This window comes from Lactuca saligna, chromosome 4 (assembly GCF_052625555.1).
Source record: "Lactuca saligna cultivar CGN05327 chromosome 4, ASM5262555v1, whole genome shotgun sequence".
NCBI lineage: Eukaryota > Viridiplantae > Streptophyta > Magnoliopsida > Asterales > Asteraceae > Lactuca > Lactuca saligna.
In genome coordinates, this window is record NC_136420.1 from 299,484,342 (window position 1) to 299,508,897 (window position 24,556).

At 34.9% G+C, this 24,556-nt stretch overlaps 2 protein-coding genes across 4 annotated transcripts; both read left to right on the forward strand.

The window, feature by feature from the left end:
* Window positions 1-4,294: 4,294 nt before the first annotated feature.
* On the forward strand, window positions 4,295-5,873 carry LOC145043860 (uncharacterized). The gene is made up of 2 exons (XM_078992630.1): window positions 4,295-4,464; window positions 4,720-5,873. The coding sequence occupies exon 2, from the start codon at window positions 4,866-4,868 to the stop codon at window positions 5,766-5,768; it is 903 nt and encodes a 300-aa protein (XP_078848756.1). The 5' UTR covers window positions 4,295-4,464; window positions 4,720-4,865; the 3' UTR covers window positions 5,769-5,873.
* Window positions 5,874-22,211: 16,338 nt separating this feature from the next.
* On the forward strand, window positions 22,212-23,880 carry LOC145043861 (uncharacterized). Of its 3 annotated transcripts, none has more exons than XM_078992631.1 (3): window positions 22,212-22,399; window positions 22,898-23,066; window positions 23,166-23,880. In XM_078992631.1, the coding sequence occupies exons 2-3, from the start codon at window positions 22,986-22,988 to the stop codon at window positions 23,625-23,627; spliced, it is 543 nt and encodes a 180-aa protein (XP_078848757.1). In that variant the 5' UTR covers window positions 22,212-22,399; window positions 22,898-22,985; the 3' UTR covers window positions 23,628-23,880. The 3 variants fall into 3 exon arrangements, with proteins under 3 accessions (XP_078848757.1, XP_078848759.1, XP_078848758.1); XM_078992633.1 differs by lacking the exon at window positions 22,212-22,399 and adding an exon at window positions 22,488-22,508; XM_078992632.1 differs by lacking the exon at window positions 22,212-22,399 and adding an exon at window positions 22,499-22,517.
* The last annotated feature ends 676 nt before the right edge of the window (window positions 23,881-24,556 follow it).

The following is a 24,556-nucleotide window of genomic DNA, read 5'->3' on the forward strand; positions in this document are numbered from 1 at the left end:
CACTTCTTCATATTTTGTATATTATTTGGCATACCCTAAAACAAAATCCGAGCTATACCACTGCTAACAGTATGATAATAACCTAATTCTAATTTCAAGAATATTATAATTGATAAAAACTACAAGATTGGTCTCTATGGTATTCAGAAAAGTTTGGATAGGGTCCAAAAAGTTTCTAACTTGCATGAAAGGTCCAAAATCAATGTTTTTCTGGTTTTTGGTCCCCGATACACTTGAAAAGTTGATTTTACCATTTTCATTTCCTTTTTTCTATTTCATTTATTTATTTAGGTATTTAAATAATTAAAATTAAAAAATTAAAATTAAAATCTCCCCCCCCCTCTCTCTCTCTCTCTTATCTTTAGGAACACAAAAACACATAGTCAAGATCATAAACATTTTCATGAGCACATATACACACATCACATTTTATGATTTTGTTCTCCAAAATAGACAAGCATATGTATATTGATACACAAGAAAGTACAAACATACACAAACACTTAAGTACAAACCTTCAACAGTGGAAAGTAAAATCAACCACCATCTTCCATTATTACCGCCGACTGCCATCACTGTCCACCACCACCACCTTCAACCAGCTCCGTCTCCACCTAGATTATTTCTGCCATCTTCATCTCTACACAAACACGCTTTCCAAAAACGATTATATTAGACATATCTATTACACATTTAAACATCTTAATGCATCTTCTTCAAAGAGACAACACAAACCATCAGTTTTAATTTTTCATCTTCGTTCACCATCAAACCCATTTTGAAAATCAAAATAAAAACATCAAGAACACTTAGAAATATCAAACCCTAAACTGTCAATTACCCTAATGATCGCTTCTGAAAATGCTAAAGCCCTTTATCTTTGATCTCAAAATCAAACCATAAACATCTCTTACCCGATTAATTTCTTGTGAAGCCCCTAGGGTTATCTGTCGATAAGCAGGGCAATAATGGTCGGAGAATAAAAGCCCCTTGCTACAATTGAGATCCTCGAGGTGATTTGCGTCCAATACCAAGGCCTTTGAGAATAATCGGAAAAGTATGCCTCCTAATTTCATCACATGATTTGAGTACTCGATTTGAATGTCTCTACAAACCTCCAATAATATCTTAGGGATTCCATAATTCACCACCTGAAAAATGACTAGTTTTGTCGAGCCTTCACAGATCATCTCCACCATGTATGCTCTATAGGTCGATTGCAACAGTTAAGGTTTTGTGGGATGTGTTTTGGTGATTGGAAGAAAATGGGAGGGATTTGGCGGATTTCATCATCTACGGGGCCCTTCACACCAATTTTTTTTGGTCGAAAACTTTGAGCTTCTATGGTTGATCTAGCTTAAGACTACCATAGTAATGGTGAAATCCATTTTTATGAAGAAGATCTTGTATATCTATTTGTGTGTGTGAGAGAAAGAAAGAGAGAGAGAGAGAGAGAGAGGTTGTGGGATTTATTTTATTTTCTATTTTTTATAATTATTTAAATACTAAATAAATAAATAAAATGTAAAAAAATAAGGGCAAAATAGTCCTTTCAACTTTTTAAGACCAAAAACCACAAAAAATTATTGATTTTGGAATATTCATGCAAAATTGAAAACTTTTTGGATCATATCCAAAATTTTTTGAATACTACAGTGATCAATTTTACAGTTTTGTCTATTTAGTTATACATATTTTATTAATCATCATCTTTAATAAATAAAGAACTTTTTGCCACATGTCACACTCTTATTGATTTTACCACATGTCATTTTGTGGTTATTTTCAATTAATTTTTTTCCACATGATATTTTGTGGTTTTTTCATTTTATTAATTTTCACATAATATTTAAATGTAATAATAAATGCATATCAATTTCATTAATTGACTTTCTTCTAATTTCAAATTTTCTAAATTAAAGTTTCATTAGATTCCTTTGTTTATTAATCTATGTTATTTATTTAATTTAAAAGAAAAACAAACAATTTAATTTTAATAATTCAATATTTTTTATTTTTTCTTATAAATTCAAACTTTTCAAATTTTAGAATTTAATTTTTTTCTTTAAATAAAACCCATGTAATACATGAGTTTTACACATAGTCTATAATCTATAATAAGTGAATGCTTTTTTTGCCACTTGTTACACTCTCATTCCATTTGTCAAATATTATTTTGTGGTTATTTTGAATTAATTTTTTTTTCACATATCATTTTATGAGTTTTTCCATTTTATTAAATTATATATAATATTTTAATGTAATAACTGCAATAAATATAATAATAAATAGATATTATTTTCATTAATGAACTTATCTTTTAGTTTTAAAATTAAAACTCATTAGTTTCTTTTATTTTTTAAATTATTTGTTTAACTTTAAAAGATAATTTTTTTTTAAATTTTCTTATAAATTCAAAGTTTTTAAATATTTTGACCTATATAATTTTTTTTTAATTAACCCATAGAATACATAAATTTCACAACTAATAATTCAAAAAAAAAAAAAAATTCACTTCAGAAAATTGCAAAAATAGTCCCTGTGGTTTGCATTTTTTCAGGAAAAAAGTCCAAACCACGAGTTTTTTGGTTTTGTGGTCCTTTTGAGCTAGTTCCATTGCGTTTTTGGTCCCCTTGAATAGTGAAATGACTGTAATGCCCTTGGGTATTTATTTTCCATTTTTAAATTTGTTTTTTTTTAATTTAATAATTATTTATTCATTTTAATTATTAAAAAAATGAGAGGGCCCACCTCTCTCTTTCTCTCTCTCTCTCTCTCTCTCTCTCTCTCTCTCTCCACCCCCTCCTTTATTTACGACTAAGAACTCCCCATCGGAGGTGGAGTTGTTTTTCCGGCCACCATCCATCGTTGTTGTTCCCCTTCCTTCTCGTCAATTTGAGCCGGACTCGAAAACCGGAGGTAGGAAAGCCGCCGGAGGCAGCTCGCCACACCACTACACCAACTGCTTTCCCTTTTTACTCTCGTTGTGTACTGTCGGACGGGAATCCAACTCATAATACCATACATGCCATTCACGAACACCCACATACAAATCAGTTTATGGGGGATGAACACCCGCAAACAAATTGATTTCAAAAAATGAGAGCACATACTCTCCAAAAAGAAAAACACACACATAAATCAATTTCGGAAATGAGAAAACACAAACAAAAACATAAACACACTATCTGATTCCATTTGAGGGATTTAATACACATAAACACGCACAATTTCGGTTTTGATTCAAATTTAGGCTTTCAGTTCTTGAGTTACCATCTGAAAAACCCTTGGCGAATAAATCTGGGAAAGAGGCGATGATCTTCATCTGATTTTGTTTTTTGCTTGCATCTAATTTAGATCTTCATTGCTTACAATGCGTAGGTTTAGTACCCCAAAGATTCCCCAGTGAGTAAATTGTTAGAGACTGAAGTGGGCTGGTGGAGCTTGTGAAAGACCTAAGATCCGACACAAATGAAGGAGGTGGCGACTAGTGTGATTTACCTCGGTGGAAATAAGGAGGGCGGTCGAAGCAGTGGGTCACGACAAGGAGAGGGTGAAGTGGGCTGAGAAAGACGGTGGCAGTCGGTGGTGCTCGCTCCGGCGACTCCTGCTGCTTCTCTTTATTTATTCCAGCGAGGTCGACACATGAGAGACGAGGGGAGAATGAGTAAGGGTCGGGGATGTTTGGAGGATGTTTGGGGATGTTGTACTCGACAAAATAAACACGGTGGTGGTGGGTTTTTACCATGACAGCGGGGAGTGGCGGAGGGATATGCTATAGTGGCCGGCATCGGTGGTTCTTGCTTGTAAGTGAAGAAGAAGGAAGGGGAAGGATGGTCCGGGGAGAGAGAGAGAGAGAGAGAGAGAGAGTGGGCCCTTTTTATTATTAAAATAATTATTAAAATAAATAAATAGATATTATATTAAGAAAAATCAAAGAAAAATGAAAAATAAATACCCAAAGGGTATTACAGTCATTTCAGTTTACTGAGGGACCAAATCCGCAATGAAACTAGCTCAAAAGGACTACTAATCCAAAAAAGTCGGGATTTGAACTAAAACCCCAAAAAAATGTATACCACGAGGACCATTTTTGCAGTTTAGTCAATATATTATTGTAAATTATGTAACTAAGAAAAAATAATTTTGATGTAGAAGAATATTTGTATGTCAGAAAAAGGTCAACGTATACATTGTATGTTAAAAAGATCCGACCCGCTGACTTGGTATGATTGGACATTGATCCATGTTTGACGGCAGCCAAACAAGACCCTCACTTCTCCGTTCTCCCCCAATCCAATTCCAATACCAATACCAATACCCCACCATCGCACGTGACTTTGACTATCCTTCCAACGAAAAGATTCCGATTACGAACCCTAATCCCTCTTCCGATCTACACTTCTTACTTCCTTTGATCCATCGATTTCTGTTCAAATCAATCAACCAACTTCTACCAATCAGGTTAGCTTACTCTCTTCTCTTTAGTCAGCGTTTATTTCTCTTCCGGTGATCCATTTTTTCTCCAGTTCGAGTTTCTCTGTTGGTTACGAGGTTTATTGCTTTACATGTTTGATTCAATTATTTTTCTTTCGAGCTTCGTATTGGAGTGAATCGATGTTTGATTAGATTCGATTTTTGATATAATGAAGTAACATGAAGCTCTGTTTGAGTAAATTCTCATTTAGGGTTTTTTCTTTCCGTTTTTGTTTGTTACAGGAATCGATAACTCGGATTTGTAGTTGCAATTCAGTGGAATTTGGGGGTTTTGTAGTGATGTGGAGATCATCGTGTTTTTTTTTCAATTGGTTGAAGATGTTTTGATGATTCTAAGACACTGAATAGTGATTGACTGATTAACGAAAATGCCTGCAGTTCGGTGTTTTTCCAGAATCGATACTTTCGAGATCAAAGTTGAGATAGGAAAGAGACTCGGTGCACAAAAAGCTGAGAAGTACTTCAATCTACTCACCAGGTATTTGAGTCAAAAGCTCAGAAAACCAGAATTTGATAAGCATTGTGTAGCTTTAATAGGTCGAGAGAATCTTCATCTTCACAACGAACTCATCATTTCCATCATAAAAAACGCTTCTTTTTCCAATACACCCCCTCAAAAACATTTCAAATCCAACACTCCTTTGACTCTAAAACTCCCCAATGGGTCCCACCCAAGAACAAGCCTTCAATCCCTCTGTGCATTTCCTCAGTCCCCTAAAAAAGGAAGAACCCCAAATCTTCGTGAAAGAAAATTCAAAGATCGATCACTCCATGAAAACACACGTACAGATTTCCAAACAATAAAACTCCAACAACAACAACAACAACAACAACAAAGTGTTTCTTTAAGCAGCAAACCTCCTCCTAATAATTCTGATGAAGATGGTGAAGAAGTTTATAGTAGAAGCCCAGTTAGGGCTCCATTTGGCATCAATCTACACTCAAAAGAAACCCGAAAAGTTCTAAATACTTACACTCATTCAGATTCTGCATACCACACTGAAACTTGCCATTACAGTGGTCAGTTGCCAGCTTCAAATTCTTTAAACAACAGGTTGAAACACAATCTGAAAACAGAGGGATTGGATATTTCCATGGATTGTGTTGACTTGTTGAATAATGGGTTAGATTCTTTTTTAAAAAGGGTTATAAAGTTGACCCATTTGAGATCTTCTTCAGAAAGTATATCCATGTTGGATTTTCGGGTAGCAACAGAGCTCAATCCCATGATTCTTGGAGATGTTTCACATATAGTACACGAGAATTGTTAACAATTGATAAAAGTTTTGGGTGTAGACTGATTAGATTGTATATATACTATGATTTTGACACTATTAATGAAATGATATATGCTTTTTTAAGCAATCTTTCATATGTGAGATGATGTTGAATTGTTGATTAATTTTTTTATTGGAAATGGATGAAAGTTATGTAATTGGGGTGATTGTAAGATAGTGGGTGGTTAGATTCATTGAAACATGTAACTTTGAAAGATGATAAATATGGTTAATGACATTTTTATTTATTTATTTCGTCAATAAGTATATATATTTAAAGACAGATGCAGTTGGAAAAGTTGTTATTTATTCTAAATATTCTTGGGTCAAGAAGAAACAAAAATAAATGTGTATAAGCCCAAAAGGCTTTAAACATCTATAGCGAAATATGTTTACATATTTTGGGCCATTTCCAAATGAAAATTTGTCCTTGAAATCCATGTCAGAATTTTCTACTTTATTCGCGCTGATATTTAATTAATGGAAAAACATGGCAACAAGAGAATGTGGAAATTGATATAAATAATTGGAAAAGAATATTGGTCAAGAAAATCACCCACATTGAGAGAATGTAATAATAATCTCATATGAAGGAATTAATTATGTTTGTATTGGAACTAGATATTTTTTTTTTTGAATCATCAAATGAAAAAATATATTAAAAGGTCCCAACATAGCAAGAAGCTAAAAAAGGGCAAAACGAGAGTATAAAGAAAAAGATGAAGCAGAAAACAACATTACAAACTAATAAGAGGGCGTGTTGTCTGATCCGACCATCTTAAACAACTGTTAACACTCCGATGTTTAAACCATAGAAACATAGTAGACTTAATGATGTCGACCACTTTTGTAGCACATACAATCTTGTTATTAAAGAGTCTCTTGTTCCTTGTCTTCCAGATGCAACATAGAGATCCATAGCAAATAACCATAACTTGATTCTTCTTCTTAGGGATTTTTCCCTATTGTGACGTGTAGTCTAGCATGTCTTAGACCGTTTGGAAATTCGCCAAAGGAATGTTATACTATCTAAAAATCCATTCCAAAACTGTTTTGGCGAATGGAAATTTTACCAGGGTATGATCCTTGGTTTCTTCGTCTGCACCACACTAACAACATATTTGAGAGGGGACAGTGACTCCTCGTGTAGAACAAGCCTATGCAGTTGGAATTCGACCCATTCTCGCCCTCCAATTGTAACATATCACATTAATGGGGACCTCTTTAATCCACCTAAAGCCACTAATGTCTACCCGTTCCCGTTTTTCCACATGCTTCAAAGGGATTTTACCTGAAACTCATCGTCTTCAGTTAATTCACATCTCCAGGAGTCTCCATTCGTAATGATAACAACGAGTCTGAAAGGCCGTCTTCTGCACATCCTCCTCTCTGACCCTCATCTAATGATAACACGAACAAAGATCAATCTTGGAAAACCAAGATGCACCCTAAATCTGGTCAAACAAATCATCAATCCTTGGGAGTGGATAACGGTTCTTCACTGTTAACTTATTTAGCTCCTAGTAGTTAATACACATCCGATGCGACCCATCCTTTTTCTTCATCAGAAACTAGATTGATGATCCGAATGGTAAACTGCTCGGTCAAATGAACCCCTTGTCTAACAGCTCCTGCAACTATGTAGACAACTCTTGCATCTATGGAAGAGCTAATCGATATGGTGCTTTAACTACCGATGCCGCACCCGGAACCAAGGAAATCCTAAACTCTACATGCCTCTCCGGCGACACCCCAGGAAAATTCTCCAGAAACACATCTAGGTATTCCTAAACAACCGACACATCATCAAGAACTGCCTTATCTGTAACCAGTGTATCCATAACATATGAAACATATTCGGAGCAACCCTGATGAAGATAACGTCTGGCCTTAGCTGTTGAACATAGAATCGAATCACGTTATGTTCTCTCCTTGAATCACTAACTCTACCACACTTGGGGTCCAAATACATACCAACTGATGCTTACAATCAATCACTTCCCTGTTGAGGCTCGACCAGTCCATCCTCACAATAACCTTGTTCCCCCACAATCGAATAGGAACCAGATCAATTGGATACTACTCACTGAACATCTCGAGAACACACCCCGATGAACTCTCGATACCATGATAGAGTGATCATCCGTAATCCTAATCTCTAAAAGATAATCCAGCACCCATGGAGCTCCAACAAACCCCGAATCAAACAATATCATTGCAGAGATACCATTCATAAGGAATGATCCCGTCACCACATCAGGTGCTATGCGAGCCTCCTCGGATGTCAGCTGAAAAGCCCTGCTCCTCACCACAGGTGCATCTGCCTTGCTCTAGCAGCCATCGGTAATCTGAAGATTCACTGAAGTAGGTGGTACCACTGGTCCTGCTGCTGCTAAACTCGTATAATTGGTCGTCTTCTGGCCCCTCAGATTGCAGTGAAAGCAAATTAGATCAAATAACGAGGGTGGGAGTGGTAGTAGTAGCAGTGCAATCCCTGCTAATATCACCCATCCGACTGCACTTGAAGCAAACATAACCATCCTCCATGCACGCCCCATCGTACGTCTTGCCAAACTTGCCACAGTAGCTCCGGCCCTACTGGCCTTTTGATCTCGAATCGAATACCTTGAGCCTCTTTATCGAACCACCTAAAACTTGAGCCTGATCTGGATTTATCTTCCTCTCCATATCTAGATCAATCTCCCTCTCTCTAGCTCTTGCAATCAGATCCTCCAGTGTCTTGCTAATGGATCGACTCAGGAACTGCCGAATATCGCTCCTTAACATCTCATGGTGATTCGTCTTCTTCATCTCCTCATCCGCCACATATTGAGAAACCAACAACGCCCTCCCATGGAACATAATGGTGATATCACCCACCGTTTCAGTAGTCTGGCGAAGGTCCTGGAACTCCCTCGCCAACTGCTATTCCTCAATCACCGGTGAAAACTTAGCTCGAAATCTAGTCATAAAATCATACCATGTCATCGAATCAACTGCCGTATCACCAACGAAGCGCCCAACCTCCTCTCACCAATCTCGAGCTCTGTCTTTCAGAAGACAAGAATCAAGTCTTACCTTTGCTTCATTGGGATAATTTCTAGTAAAGAAGGCATTAGCGAGATCCGCTAACCATCGTCAGCTCACGATTGGGTCCTTCTCCTTGAAATACTCTGGAGCCCCATAAGCTCGAAACTCTCGGAATGTCAATGTGTGAGGTCCCATCAATGGCACCATCTTAGGCCGGAAAGCGCTCAAACACTCATACAAAATCTCCAGAATTCCCTCCTTCATCGTACCAAAGATCATAGGAGTCTGCTCAAGTATGCTGCGGGTAATCTCAGATGAAATGAACTCTCGCGTTTGATCATCCAATTTTTTGGCTCCAGATCTCGAGCCTGAACCCTCATCAGCATTATAACCACTAACCGCCCTTCCTCGAAGAGTCACCATACTCAAAATAGATCATACAAACCATTAGAACACACATAAATATATATCAAGGAGTCTCATACTCTACAAGCTTCCATGTTTCATCAAAGCTCTCCTTGACTCGAGTACAAATCCTTTGCTTCAACTAGTATGGGCTAATACTACCTTCCACATCCATCCGTGTTTTCCACTAGTATGGGCCCACACTACAACAGTTGGACTCAAACAAGAGCTGCACAATAGAGTAAAAACCTAACATTCTAAAATTATTTAGTCTCACCAATATGTAACTTAAACAGAACAAGAATAACCTAAACAATCCATCCTATCACCGACTGATCAGCACTAGCATACATGTCTACAAGCTCATACAGTAGGAATATAAAGGCATCTCTCCTAGCATTCTATCATGCAAACCCTAAGCAAATCCTTAGCCCTAACTAGCACGCGATTCACAGATTCACACATCAAAGCATATCATAAAACATGAATTGGTATTTTGGGAAAACTTACTTGAGCTTGGTCGATTGCATGCACCACACTCCTTTTATTTTATTAGAAAAACCTTTTATAAAACATTTATTTTTTAAAATTCTACCAAACCCTCAGTTTAAGTTCAGACACACACGAGAGTATGCCTGAATGCCTCAAACTAAGGCTTTGATACCAACTTGTAACGTCCCAAAAATTAGGACTAAATATTTTGATTTTTAAATTAATAAAACCATTATCCAAAACAACATCATAGAAGCCATGGTGAATCAAATTGTATCAATAAACATCCAAGTACATCAGAGTAATATAAAAAGCGGAAGAATCTGGTGTGTGCACTGCAATAATCCCAGGCTCTTCCCCTTCGAATCAGAAGTACTTGAAACATAAATTGAAAACCATAAGCACAAAGCTTAGTGAGTTTCCCAAAAATACCACATAATGTACATATCAAACATATAATCGGCCCCACCCATCACCAGGCCTCGCCCGACATCAGGATCTGCTCGAAACAGATCTGTCAGTCATCAGGCCCTGCCGAGCATCGTGCCCCACCCGGTATACTTACAAACATATAAACACATGCAAAAATCACAAAGATAAATAGCATACAGTATAATCATTGGGCCCCGCCCAATATACATATAAACACATAACACATACAAGACTCACACAAAAAACTAGCATCCTAAACAAAAGAAACCATGGATTGACATTAGTGCCTTCGACCCAGTAACACAATGAGAAAACTCACCTCAATATGTTGAATCTCTCAGATAAAATCTCGGTCTGATGATCTGGAAAATCTCCTCCCTATCATCATCAATAATTTCCAATTGATAACTGAATCTCGACCCAAAATCAAGACTCTAAATTACTTATCCAACATCCAAGGTAAAAGACCATTTTACCCTTTTTCTTACTTGACCCAAAATCAAGGCCCATCCTATTTACTTAAAAGTCCTAAATTTCTAAATGGCATCCTAAGGCCCATTATGAACCAACTTCCTAATTGGACCCAAAATTAACATGAATCTAATCCCAAGAAGGAACATAATGCATCCATGACCCAAGGTCATAAGTCCAATGGCCCAAACCCTAAAAGCCAACATAATCTCGAGTCCAAAATCCCAAACAACGAAAACCCATTACACCGAGTATGGTCGGCGTACTCCTCGTATGCACGATGTACGTGCATTGACTCAAAAGTGGGTGGTTGCCCATTACGTGCAACATATTAGGGATTATGCGCTGCGTACTGGCCACATTCCATTTTGGTCACCTTTTCTCTAAACCACTTAATCTTTTCATGTCAAAATATCAGATCTATTTCGTTTCAAAGCATAATGCATAAAGTTGGCATATTTATCATCTTGCATGCCTTAATGGGACCCTAAAACTCGATTTTGTCCATTAAGACTCAAAATAAGGGCTCTAACTCATGCATGGACCAATATGATTCATCAAGATGGCACCTTTTTACACAAGGAACATCATAGGGGTTAAGATCTCGCATCCTAGCTCATGGAGGGACTCAAACTCCCAAAGAGAACCCAAAAGACCATAATAAGCTAAAAAACAATCCCTAGTCTTAATATAACACAAAGAGGTTCCAAGATAAAAACTTTATACCTTCTAGAGATAGCAAACTTGATGAAGATTCTGGATCTACAACCTCAAGTCCAGAAAAAGCTTGGCCACTAAGAACCACCTTCTTTAATGCATACAAAACAACATAAAATTACTTCCAAGACTCAAAAACACACTATGAGAGGCTAGGGTTTCGATCTTAGAATGTACGAGAGTAGAGGCTAAACAAAGGATACAACCAAGGCAACATAAGTTGCTTAAATAAGGCACAAATGGTAAAAATTAGGCTTTGCCTCTGCTTAGCGTATGCCCAACGTACTCCCACATACGCCTCACGTACGTGGGTAAACCCGTGTTCCTGAACTGAGCTACTACACTAAGCGTACTCATAGAGTACACCCTGCATACTAGCTAAGGACCAAAATGCTAAAGATTTTGCATTAAGGGTTATAAGGGAAACATACCAAATCTTGAATGTTACAGAGATCGTGAGAATTGCGAGTTTGAATTGGTCTAAAAAGAGCATATTATTTAAACTTGAGTATTAGTCTTCTCTAGAGCTGAAATACAACTTCGATCTTATGAATATTGAAAAAATGTAGGTGAGAGTCTTTTGGGTACTTCTCTGATGAATGATAAGTCTAAAGACACATCATATGCTCGGGTGGACTTGAAAAAACTGAACATTCATAAAAGTCAATGGTTCAAACGAATGGGAACAAGTTCCTTAAACCCCATACACCTTACTCGTTCACTAAATCTAACCGAATTAATTTTTTTAAGTTTATAAGAGATGTGAAACTGCCAAATGGATTTCGATCTAACTTCAGTAAGAAAATGAATGAAAATAATACTAACATTATTGGGCTGGGTTTATAAATAATGGAAAAGAATTCCCTAGATGGTAGTAAGGAGTTATCGGCTCTTTCAATTGGTGTGCATATGAATGCCTTTACATACACTGCTTGTATAGTGAACGGTGTTAGGTTTATGGTACTTATGTGTGATGCCCAATGATCAACATAAAACTTGGGGGTTCTAACTGAGGAAGAGAATAATTAGAAATATTATGGTCAGCTCGAAGAGATTATGGAACTGGATTACCCTCATAATTATTCCTCTATACTTTTTCATTGCAAGTGGTTCGATAATGCAGGAGTTAAATATAATAATAATTTCACTAGTATTGACCCACAACACGAATCGAGCAGTGAAGATCAACTCATATTTGCTATGTAGGCCAAGCAAGTGTTTTACATCCGAGAACCTTCTCGAAGTGACAAAAATAATGACCAATAGTAGGTTGTTGAAAATGTTAATCATACAAGAATTTGGGATCTATTGATGAACGATGTCGACAATGATCCCATTGAAAATGTCGAAAATGATTTATCAGATGTTGTTCTTAGTGATGCTTCTTCTAATTTCACTCTTTCAATTGAATTTAGCTAGTACTTTAAATCCACAATCGGTTGAAGATGATATTGAAGTTGGTCTGCCAACGGGTATCATTAATAATGTGTCTCACTACGAGGCTGATTATGATGAGGAGGATTCCGATCATGATAGTGATGTCTCCGCAGACACTGAAGTGTATGAAGGCGAGAATGATTAAAAAATATTTATATTTGAATAGTAAAATAAGGGTTGTATTTGTTGTAATCATATCATATTGTATGTGTGTATATTCATTTGTGTTATAATTTTTCAGGTAGTCATTTATATGGATTACATTGCTCCTTCTCATGGTTGCTGTGATGGGCCATGGAGGTGACGAGCCACCAAATCCGTTCATTGGAGGTTTTGGTGATCACTAGATCGATGCTAATTAAGATTTACTGTAATTCATTGTATTTCATATTGTATGTATATAAAAAAATCATCTTGACTAATATTTTTTTCCAGTGGTACTGCCAAAACAAAGAGGCATGTCAATAAACAACAAAATGTACAAGTTATTTACAACCAAGGCAAACACCCTCTGAAGATAGTATTTGATAGAAATACTCACATGCCGATTGGGGAAGTATATGAATGATTCATTTTGGAGGTTGGGAGATATATGTGGCACGACATCGCTTTCGATAATGACACATTGAAAGAAGTTTCTGAAGCCGAAAGGGTCGGCATGTTCCAGCATCTTTCGGTAACTTATTTATAAAGTTGTATTTAATATGTTTAATTTTGATTTATTTTTAACTTCTCTATTTTTTTTGTAGACATGGTTTGATTTTGGAGCGATTTCAAATGATCTGCAGACTCCAGTTTATTGGGCGTCACTAAACAATCGGATTTATACGTGGTATAGAGGTCACAAACCTATTGCAAAAACCCGTTTTACTGATTTTGAAGGAGATGTAGAGGCAGCAAGGGCTCAAGCGCCTGATGGTATGGATCTACAGTGTTGGAGTGATACTATTGACCACTTCTTAATAGATAAGCATAAGAAACGATCCACTAATAATAAAGAATGCCGGAAGATGCAAGTAGTTAAGAATCGTGGAGGGACATGCAATTATGGTAGTGGTTGTTTTAAGAACGTAAGTTACATTAATGTTTATTTAGTTATAACATATTTTTTAATGTTTATTGAAGTATAACATATTTTGTAATGTTAAACAGAATTTGAATATACTTGAAGCATTTCACCGTGGCCATGTGAATATACAAGGGAAATTTGTTGATCTGTTAGTTGAAGACCAATATGTAAGTTTTTATTACTTAAAAATGAAGTAGATTTTAGTTTTTGGTGTTAGTTTTAAAGTATATTGACAATCACCATGAAATACATAATGCTTTAGTTACTGAGGTTGTTGTACAGACTCAGCTCAGCATATAGCCGACTCTAGTGGTGAACCAAACTCCATTGATTGGATCACAATATTTGAGAAGATGTGAGGTGCTCGAAGAGGGCATGTGAGAGGCATTGAGCCTAAACCTCATTCTGCAGCGAGTATAAGTGTTCCATCCTAATGGTAGTCACCGACACCACAACCAACACAAGTACTTATTAAATTCTTAAATAATTTGGTAGCTTTGCTATATTGTTAAGAACTTGATGCATTTATAGTAATTTTTGGTAGTTTGGTAGTTTGCTACATTGTTAAATACTTCAATGATTTGGTGGTTTAATAGTTTTTTAACTTGTTAACAACTTAATTTATTTGGTGGTTTGATAGTTTGTTAAATTGGTAATGAGTTAATGTGCTTGTGACTTAATTTTAGGATGTGGATATCAATGCTTTTCTTCAAAACCTAAAGTTTGTGAATGCAATTGGAGATATTCTCCGCTCGTTTAAGAACCAAATCAACAAGGAGCAAAACAATGATGTGGAAGATGAAGACACCTAATATTTCTTGTTTTATGTTATGGATGATGTTATTTTAGATTTATTAGATATTTTATGGATAGTATATTTGATGTTTATTTTTGATTTATTAGATAGTTTATGTAAGGTGGTATATTTGATGTTTTATGTAATGTTGTATTTATTGTTTTATGTTATTTGATGTTTCATTTAATGTTGTATGTATTGATTTCGGTATTTTTATAAAATCTATATTTTATAATATATAAACTAGTATCATATATAAACTGTTTAAAAAAACATTAAGGGCGGCAAAATTTGCGACGACATGCTCCAATTGCGACGACACCTACCTCCGGAAAGCCTTGACGGTATAAACTCCGACCGGTGGCCGGAATACTGATAGAGGTGACACTAATAGCGACGATGAAGCCTTTTAGCGATGACATGTATTAGAGACGACAGTAAGTGCGACGACAACTGAGTTTTAGCTACGAGGTAATAGCAACGACCCTTTAGCGACGACAAATCGTCGCTAAAGGTATTAGCGACGATGATCAAAATCAATAACGCCGTAACGATATTTTTTTTGTGTCGCTAATGTTTTTTGTTGTGTTACACAAAGTTTCAACTCATTCTAAGTTAAGTTTTGAATCTATTTTCTACACACAATTTCAGCTCATTACGATTCACATTATAAATATATTTTGTATTTAGATTTTTCAAAAGTAATTCATATGAAATTGACCGTCGTACTTAGATTTTTTTTTAGTAATCATTATCATTTTCATGTGAATTTGAATAAAATTCAGTTGTAAATCTTAGTAAAATTAACTCTCATTTGTGTATACTCAAAATGTTGAAATAGTAAAAAAAAAAAATTCAAATGAATTTATCTAGATTCATGCGTGAAATTAATTATATTTATTACATATGAATATTTTATAGTCAAAATTACATCTATTGTGAATATTTATTTGTATTCACAAGTTTGATATGTCTAGTTGGATCATTATTTTGCATACATATTTATGATTTGTATTGAGAGTGGGAGAGTTAGTATCAAAATTCAAGGATAGTATAATTTTTTTTTCCGTTGTAACATATAATAAGCTAAAAAAATAAAAAATCATAATTTCATTAGACATAAAAAAAATTATTCAACTTGTGACGAGTAAAAACGAAGGTAGTTTTAATAATATATAACCAAAGGAAAAGTGTGATGTATCGCTATTTTACCGACAAACGAGTGATGTCCGTAATTCTCTTCAAGTTAATAAATTTCTCCTCATTAAGCAAAAAGTGATAATAGCTATTAAGATCTACTCTTTGTGAATCATCACAATCATTTTATATATCTCGTTTAACTTAAACAATATTGATTTATCAAACCAAGCAAATAAATCATAAAGACTCAAAGCCGCAATATTCACTATCAATTCAATGTTAACTTCACTAAATTGATCCAAAAAATTCTTGAATTTGTATATACAAAACTATATTGAAAATCTCAACTTCAAAATGATGTTGATTAGTTATATTGATATTGTAATATTCTCACATTTCCATAATTTAAATATTATGTTTTTGTTTTCTCACAAAAAGCACACATCTTCTTAAAAATTTGTGGAAACTCATCATTTTTAAAGTTAGCAATGTTCTTTTTTTTTTTCTTCTAGTAATGAAGCTGCTTCCAAAAATTTATTATCTTTTTTGAAAATGTTTTGATAGAGTTGGATATTAAATTCAAAATTTAAACACTTCGGATATATAAGTTAGGGGTAGCTTCTAGAAAAACCGTGATCTAATACGGGTGAAAGTCTACATATAGTACAAATGACGAGCCGTATTAATAGAGGGGAGTATTAGATTAAACTAACTAATAGAGTACGACTATTTAACCGTACTCTATATCCCATTATATCTCAATCAAAAATACAATCTAATACGATCATAAATCAATATAATACATGAATATAACCGTACTTGAATCAATATAATACATGAATATAACCGTACTTGAATCACTAACACAAACGTCCTATATACATACATATTATTGATTTTCATGACATTCTAGCCCATTCCAGCCCTAATCAGCAGCCAACCAACCCCACTATATGATTCCATTCCCTCCCTATTATATTTACATAAATACAATTCCATTCCAAACCAGAATAAATTTTAAGAAACATATATTAATGTACCTTAATAAGAGTAATTAAATATCAGAGCCATTGAATTTCTATTACATCTTCAATCCAGGATCCTTATCTCTAGCAAGCCCTAGCACTTTTCCAGGGGTTCCAACAACAATATGAGGATATTCATTCTTTAGCAGTTCCTTATGTTGACTTCTCCATAAGCGACAACAACTTTGAGATTAGACAACTATCTACCGAACCTTTCAAACTCATGGCAGATCTATATGACCAAAAACACAAAAAGTGAGACATGGATGAAAATTAACATTTTCAAATTGTTAGGGGTTACAAATGAAAATCTGACCTGATAGGCTAGTTCTCAAGTGTGGCACAGGACAAGTACAACAACTTGACCTGCAACAGGCTCGATTTGTTGTAGTGTAGACAGAACAAAAACATCGATTTCCCCATTCCAGACTTGGCTTGACAAATGACATCCATTCCTAAGATAGCCTGTGGTATGCACTCATGTTACACTGATGAAGCGAATGCAATCCTTCATAAGTAAAAATGTCGGCTTCTTCCTATAAATGGAAAGGTTCACCAAACCAAATATCTAACTGAAATGATGAGCATGGAAGTAATATTTACCTGAAAAAGGAAAGATAAATATAATATAATTAGCTTAAGTACACATGTACAAAGGAATTAGGAAAGAAACTCGGGAGAAAAAGTAGAAGGAGCATATTAGTATACAATATGTAACTACTAATGAATGAAAACAAACAGAAGTACAAGACTTTGCCTTCTTAAGGAAGTTCAAAGCCAAAATCTACAATGGCTCGAAGAAGCTCTGGTTTCAGCAAGAAGTCTCGGAACCCTAAACTGTGAATTCCAACATACCCCTGCAATATCAAGTGAAGTAACATATTATAAGTTTGGGTGTGACACCAAGATGAATTCAAGACCAAAAATCAAAGTCATGTCTGAAAACTAAATTCTAATAAGTCTTGACACATACAAAAATAATGCATACTTGCAGTAACATAATTAACTTCCACATACAATCAATTCTGAAAATATTGACATATCTGTCTTAGTAGAGGTAAGTTCTTAATTACAACATTGCCTACATTAGATAGCCAAAATTCAACCTATTTCTAAGCAAATTGGCTAGTTGAAACTATATTGTATGTTTTTCTTTAACATTAATCACTATTTTTCTATCAAAATATTATTGATTACCATCTACCTGTAAACATGAGGAGTGTTAGAAAGAAACTGCACTTGTTGGACCTGAAAGCTTAAACCAATCAAATATAGAGCTAAAAATTAACTCAACTTACATACTATGACATATTAAGATCCTTACGTTTAGTGTTACCATTAGATGAACACGGAGCTCATTTGGAGTATAAAATTTGATAACAACAACAACCTATTGTATAACATATAACAAATGTATGAGTGAATGACACTTTATGCTCAAATAAATTACAATCAAACCATAGTCATTAATTTAATCTAAGTCTGCAATGGTGAATCAATTTAAACATAAAGATCAAAAATTTGATAAAAAACAAATTTAACGAAGTCAATATTAAGGGCCATCAAAAAATTGCAAAAAATTATAGAAGAATCTAGATTAATTTATCAAATTCCTAACTTTAGTAATGTTTTTCTTCATCGATGAAGAAATCATAACTCATGAATAGTAGACCTAGTTCATTAGACATCATATAAGTACAAATACACACCAAATATTTGATTTAGACAACTATAATGATACAAAAATAAACGCAATTCAATGTTATTACCATCGACATAGACAGTTTTGATTGCAAAAGGCGTTATCGTCTAAGTTAGAATGGAGAGATAAGAGAGACAAAGGTTTATCGGAGAACTGGAAGTTGAATTAGAAAGAGAATTACCGCTGCTGATAAATTCTTCATTTGATCCATGTCTCCTCGTCTTCTTCGTTCCCAACTCTTCAAAATTAGGCGTACGACTTGCAAGTTGCGTTTCCCCACAATAAGCATGTCTTCTTCTTCTTTTTCACTCAAATTGCCACCTTCCTTTTGTATTCTCATGTCACACCCCCAAACCGGAACGATGGAAACGTTCGGGGGCAGATGACTTTATGTGGTAACGTAACAAATGAATACATAGTAAAGAAAGCAATACAACCATCATATATATAACTGAAAGTTTACATTGTTTAAAAGAGTACATGTTCAAAACCAGTTACAATATGATGCCAAAAATATGAATTTAAACTGGCGCCGCAACGTTTCTTCTGCAAAAGCTGTTTGGTACCTGCAATTACTGAGTCCCTGGGACATACACGTAGTTTTGAAAGAGTAGATCAGCATTTAAGCTGGCGAGTTTCATAAGTGTTTAAATGATAGTATTTGTATGAACTAAAATGAAATGGTTTGTTTTTGTTTGTTAATTTATAGAAAATCCCATATTTCCTACTAGTATAAATGTAGCCTTAAATCAAAACCCATGTTTGTTTAGAAAGTTGATGTTTTCCCATCTGTGAGTAGTGGTTTAGAAGTTCCAAACTTGTATCACAATTAGATGTTTCATGCCTAAAGTAGTTAATTTATGTACGTATAAAACCTTTAATACGTCTGAAAAACCCTGTAAATCAATGTGTTTTTAATACTCTATGTGAGTTTTATAACCATGCTATTGACCAGGAATGCCTATACACAACGTTCTTCAGGCGTTGGAATGTTTTGACGTTTGTCACCCCAAATGGTGTACTGTAGCTAACAGTCAGGGTGCGGGGTTGTCAACCCCGTATAGATCTATACACAAACACCATGCTCCCCCTCCAAGGGATTATGGTATATAATACAGGACTTGAAATGTGTACTCGAGCGTACGTGAAGTTTAATGTCTCACAAAACTTAGTAGAAAACAGATTTACGTGTAAAAATGTTCGTGTGTTCTTGTACATAAGAGTAACTTCTTGAAATAGTATTTCTAGTGTGTAAAAGTTCGTACTATTCTCGTAAAACTATACCTATTATAGTTTCCTAAAAGTGTGTTTCGTTTGTATAATAATCTCTAGTGAAAATGCTCACCTGTTATGAAAAGTATAATTTTTGTAGTGCCAAAACCGACACACATAAATATAGTATAAGCAGAGTGTCTGATTTACATAAATACATAAATCATTTCTTATTTCAAAAGATAAAATGTTATCGTGGTATAATTTGCATATGAAAGTTTCCCTATAATAGTTATAAATCACATATGATTCCGTTGATAAAAAAGCGTATAATGAAACTTTATATAACACATAATAATAATCGAGTGTTTTACTTGTATTCCCCCCCACCTCTAAAAGCATATAAAAGTATTTATAAAACATTTAAAAGTGTGAGTTATAGGGGTATGAACTTACTTGAAAGATCGGAGAAGGCGGTATGAAAACCGGACAAAATTTCAACTCGAAAAAGCGGATTTTCTCGGGATTCTCAGAAATCTCGGGAGCACAAACGACCCTCGGGACTTGAGCAAGGTAACCGGGACTTCGGGATAGCACGTGCACGGAAAACGAGGCAAAAACGCAAGAAAGATGAGAGGAAATGGCTCTTTTCTTCGGAACCCTCGCATCCCTTTTATAGAGGGTGGGAACCGCCTCCGTACGCGGGGCATACGCGAGTACGCTGGGCGTACGCGTGCGTCACGCATGAGCGCATCCTCGACTGCTTCAGACTCCGGATGGGACGGGGCATAGCCTTGCATAGGGCGCGACGTGGACGATTCGAGGCCTAGGCCTCGCGTACGCTGGGCGTACGTGTGCGTGGCTCAGCCTTCGGATAATACCGAAATTTCCATTAAAATTTATATTTTTAATATTTAATAAACTTCAAAAATTCATATCTTCTTCATACGAACTCCGTTTTCGACGTTCTTTATATCCACGCGTAGGTGAGACTATAGTCTACAACTTTCATTTAGATTCCATCAGCAAATTTTGAAATTATTTTTATTATTTATTTTTAAAAGGTTGTGGTAAGAAAATTTCATTAGAAATGCATAACTTCATTATCTGACGTCTGTTTTTGCCAGAATTTTTACCGTTGAAAAGCTATTGTCGAGACCTTCGATTCTCATTTAGGTCATTCCGGTCAAAAATCGCTCGATCTCTGATTCGAGTTTTTAGCTGTCAGTTACTAAACCGATCTTGGAAAATTCATAACTTCCTTATATGAAGTCAGATTTGGGCGTTTTTACATACGATCACGGTTTAATGACATCTAACATAATAGGTAAATTAATTAGTGATTTTTGGATATTTTATTTTCGAAATTAATTTCATTATAACGAACGTGGTTACAATACTTGATTTTTTAGGTCGTTTACATAGAGTTGAAATATCGGGTTGTTACATCTCAGACCTTGTCATAATCGGCACATCACGCTTAGGAGTGTAAGTAGCGATGAAACAACAACCCTATCTCTGATCCGATTTGCCATTCATTTGCTCTGATATGCAGTACATATGATCCTTTTCGCCTTACATATTCCATCGTATTCAAATAATCAATCATACATCAGATCTTATATCTGAAAAATGAAAGCCCTTGGTAAGGCAAAAGTTCTGGTGGTTTCTATTTGGTAAAAAAAAAGGAAAGATGCGGTGCTCAGGTGAACGTTGGGAGAAGGATAAATGGTGGTGCGGAGGTCGGAGGAGGAGGAGAGAAGGAGTGGTTGTTCGGAGAAAGAAATGAAGGTGAGACGAAAAGAACTTTTCCTCGCCTTTGATATAATAATAATAAAAAAAAGACAGAACAAGGAAATTAAAATGTTTATGTACATCCCTTATATTTATAATACATATTTTATTACAACCGTATTAAATTGTGGTGTATTCTATTATCAAATTTCCAGTAGTGCTGTATTAAACTTAGGCTTTAAAGAATTTGGATTTATAAGTAATTATGGGGTAGCTATATTTTTCGGATGTATTTAACACTGCCACATAAAAAAAATTATCTAAATATTTATATTACTAGACTAAATTTGAAAGGTAGCACGGACTACCTTTGGCTCGCAAGTAGATCCGCCAATGCACATTGATCATTTACATACGAATGAAAATCGTGTTGAGTAAAATGATAGATATTATTCAAATATTGTACATGATACAATTTAGACGCATAATGTAAATCCAAACTAAAATTTTAAAGACAAAAATTGAAGAATTTTGATATTTTCTGTTTCTTTTAATAAAAAATAAACCATAAAAATAGTTATTTTTATAACCTATGCATTCACATATATCGTATTTTGATATAATTTTCTATCAAAATTTTTCTATATATAAGAGGGTAAGGTATACTTTTTATAAAATATCTGCGTAATTAATTATTCAACGAATTTATATATTGTGAACATGAGGGTTGCAGGGTGTCTCTCTTTAAGTTATTATCATGCGTATCAAACAAACGGATTAGCTGTTCGTGGCTATTATGTATTATAATTATGAGTTGTAAGAAATACAACCCAACCCCTACCCCTACCCCTACCCCCACCCTCTCCAAATCCGCTTTATTTCATCTTATCGTTCGAACACAATCATTAGAAACTCTGGAGTTGGAAACCTCTTCTTCACTGCCAACTTGACACTTCCAAAAAGGTTAGAAACCAATTAGTTATTCTTCTTGTTCTTCACCATTTCTGCAATAGGTCAAAACTTTATCCATATGATTGATGTGCTTTTCTCTCCCATGGTTTTCTCAAATTGGGTATTTCACGTAAATCTCGAATAAGCCGTCTTTATCTACTTCTTTGTGGTGTATGTGTGTCTGTGTACGTGTGTTATCTTGTGAATTTCGCGTTGTTTTCAACCATATGATTCAAGAAATGGATCTGTATAAGGTGCATGACCACGAGTTCATCTCCTGATGCAATCATAGACTTTATTTTGTAGTTGAAAAAATATAGATCGCCATTAAAGAGTAAAGACAATGGTTGTCGATCAAGATTCTTTATTGTCGTGATAATTATTGCAGTGAAGGTGGCATGAATAAAAACAAACAAAAAAGAATCTGGACTTGAATTCTTTCTTAACCTTTTGTGTTACATTGGAGCCATGCAATCTCTAAATCTATTTATATATGTCCTACAAATGCAGCTCTCAGCAAATTGATTATCAAATATAGAATTCGAATTCGCTCCAGGTTTTTGTCGATCTAAAGATTTGAAGATTGGAGAGGAGAAAGATGGATAAATTTGTTCAGCCAGATGATAAAGAATGTATGAAGATGGCCATGTTAAAGCATGAAGAAACCTTCAAAGAACAGGTATATACACGTGTTAATAAAAATTAACTTTCTTTATAGATTCTGTGAACAAAAAAGGTTATCGGAAATGGGTGTTGATTAATATTTCTTTGAATGAAGGTATATGAACTTCATAGATTGTATAAAACTCAGAAGATGCTGATGAAGAACGTGCAAAGAACAAGACATAATCATCAAGAAAACATATCATTCAATTATCAACAACAGAAGAACAAGTTTGATTTGGAACATCCTGCGACAACAGGTAAAGATTACAATCGTGTATCAGAAACATTAAATGATCAAGAACTTGAGGACGACGAGTGTGAGATCGAGCTGACGTTGGCCCCCACAAGTTTTAATCGAAGGAGGAACATGACAAATAAGCCCGAATCATCAGATTCCGTGCCAAGTTTTTCATCGTCTTCAACAGGGTCGAGTCATACAAAGAGAATAGAAAGAATCTCAAGAGAGAATTCAGGCTTTATGAATAGCAACAGAAGAAACAACAACAGTTCTTCAGATAGACCACTCAAACAGTCTCCATGGATGTATCAAGTTCTAAGCTTAAACATGACTTGATATAAAAGAATGAATTCAAGAAAAAGTTTGGTATATTTCAAGATTATTTTTTAGGGTTTTTACTTTCTACTTGTGAACTGATTGACTCTTTGTGTGAAACTCTAGTTTTCTTTCACTCTTTTTCATCTCATGAGTTACGTTTAGCTTTTTAGAAGGTACATCTTCTTTTGCTCATGCTACAATGACATGTAATAGTGCATTGAATCTTGTATATGGATCGATTTGGCTTTTTGCAATGATGGTTGTCTCTTAATTCTGTTGTGTGAAAATCCCATTGGTATCTTTAAAGAATAGTGGTTTTATTTTGGGTAGTGTGGTGATAAAGGCATAAAGCCCCATGGCATGCGTTATAAAAAACAGACAATTTTGTCAAAGTGTTTACGTTTTGCTTGTATTATTGGTGATCGCAGTATGGATGATGTATATGGTCATGGTAGGGTGAGGTGGGACCCTACTCACAAAACCATATCTGACGATAGAACACAAGTACACAAGATATGTCAGCACTATGGATAAGTGGAATCAATGAGTTGTGAAATTTTGTAGTATACCTAAAATGCTAGATTTATATAAAACAACTTTACACATGAACCTTGTAAATTAAGGATATCTAAAATATCAATATTATGATCTTAAAAGAAAAAGTAGGGGTGTTACGTTGTTACTTCTTGATTTTGTTTTTAAGCTTTATTATATTTAGAAGCAAATAATTTTATTTTGATTTGCATCTGATCTTGATATTTTTATGTACACCTAATGATGAACGTTCAGATCCATATATAGGGGCAAACTTTTAAACCACTCATGTTTAATGTTTCGGAAAACATCATCTTCCATGTGATTATAGGGAGAAAATAGTAATATAAGGTTCTAAGTCAATTATTATTGTTGCTATATTTAAAACCATGGAAACATAATGGAGTTTCTTA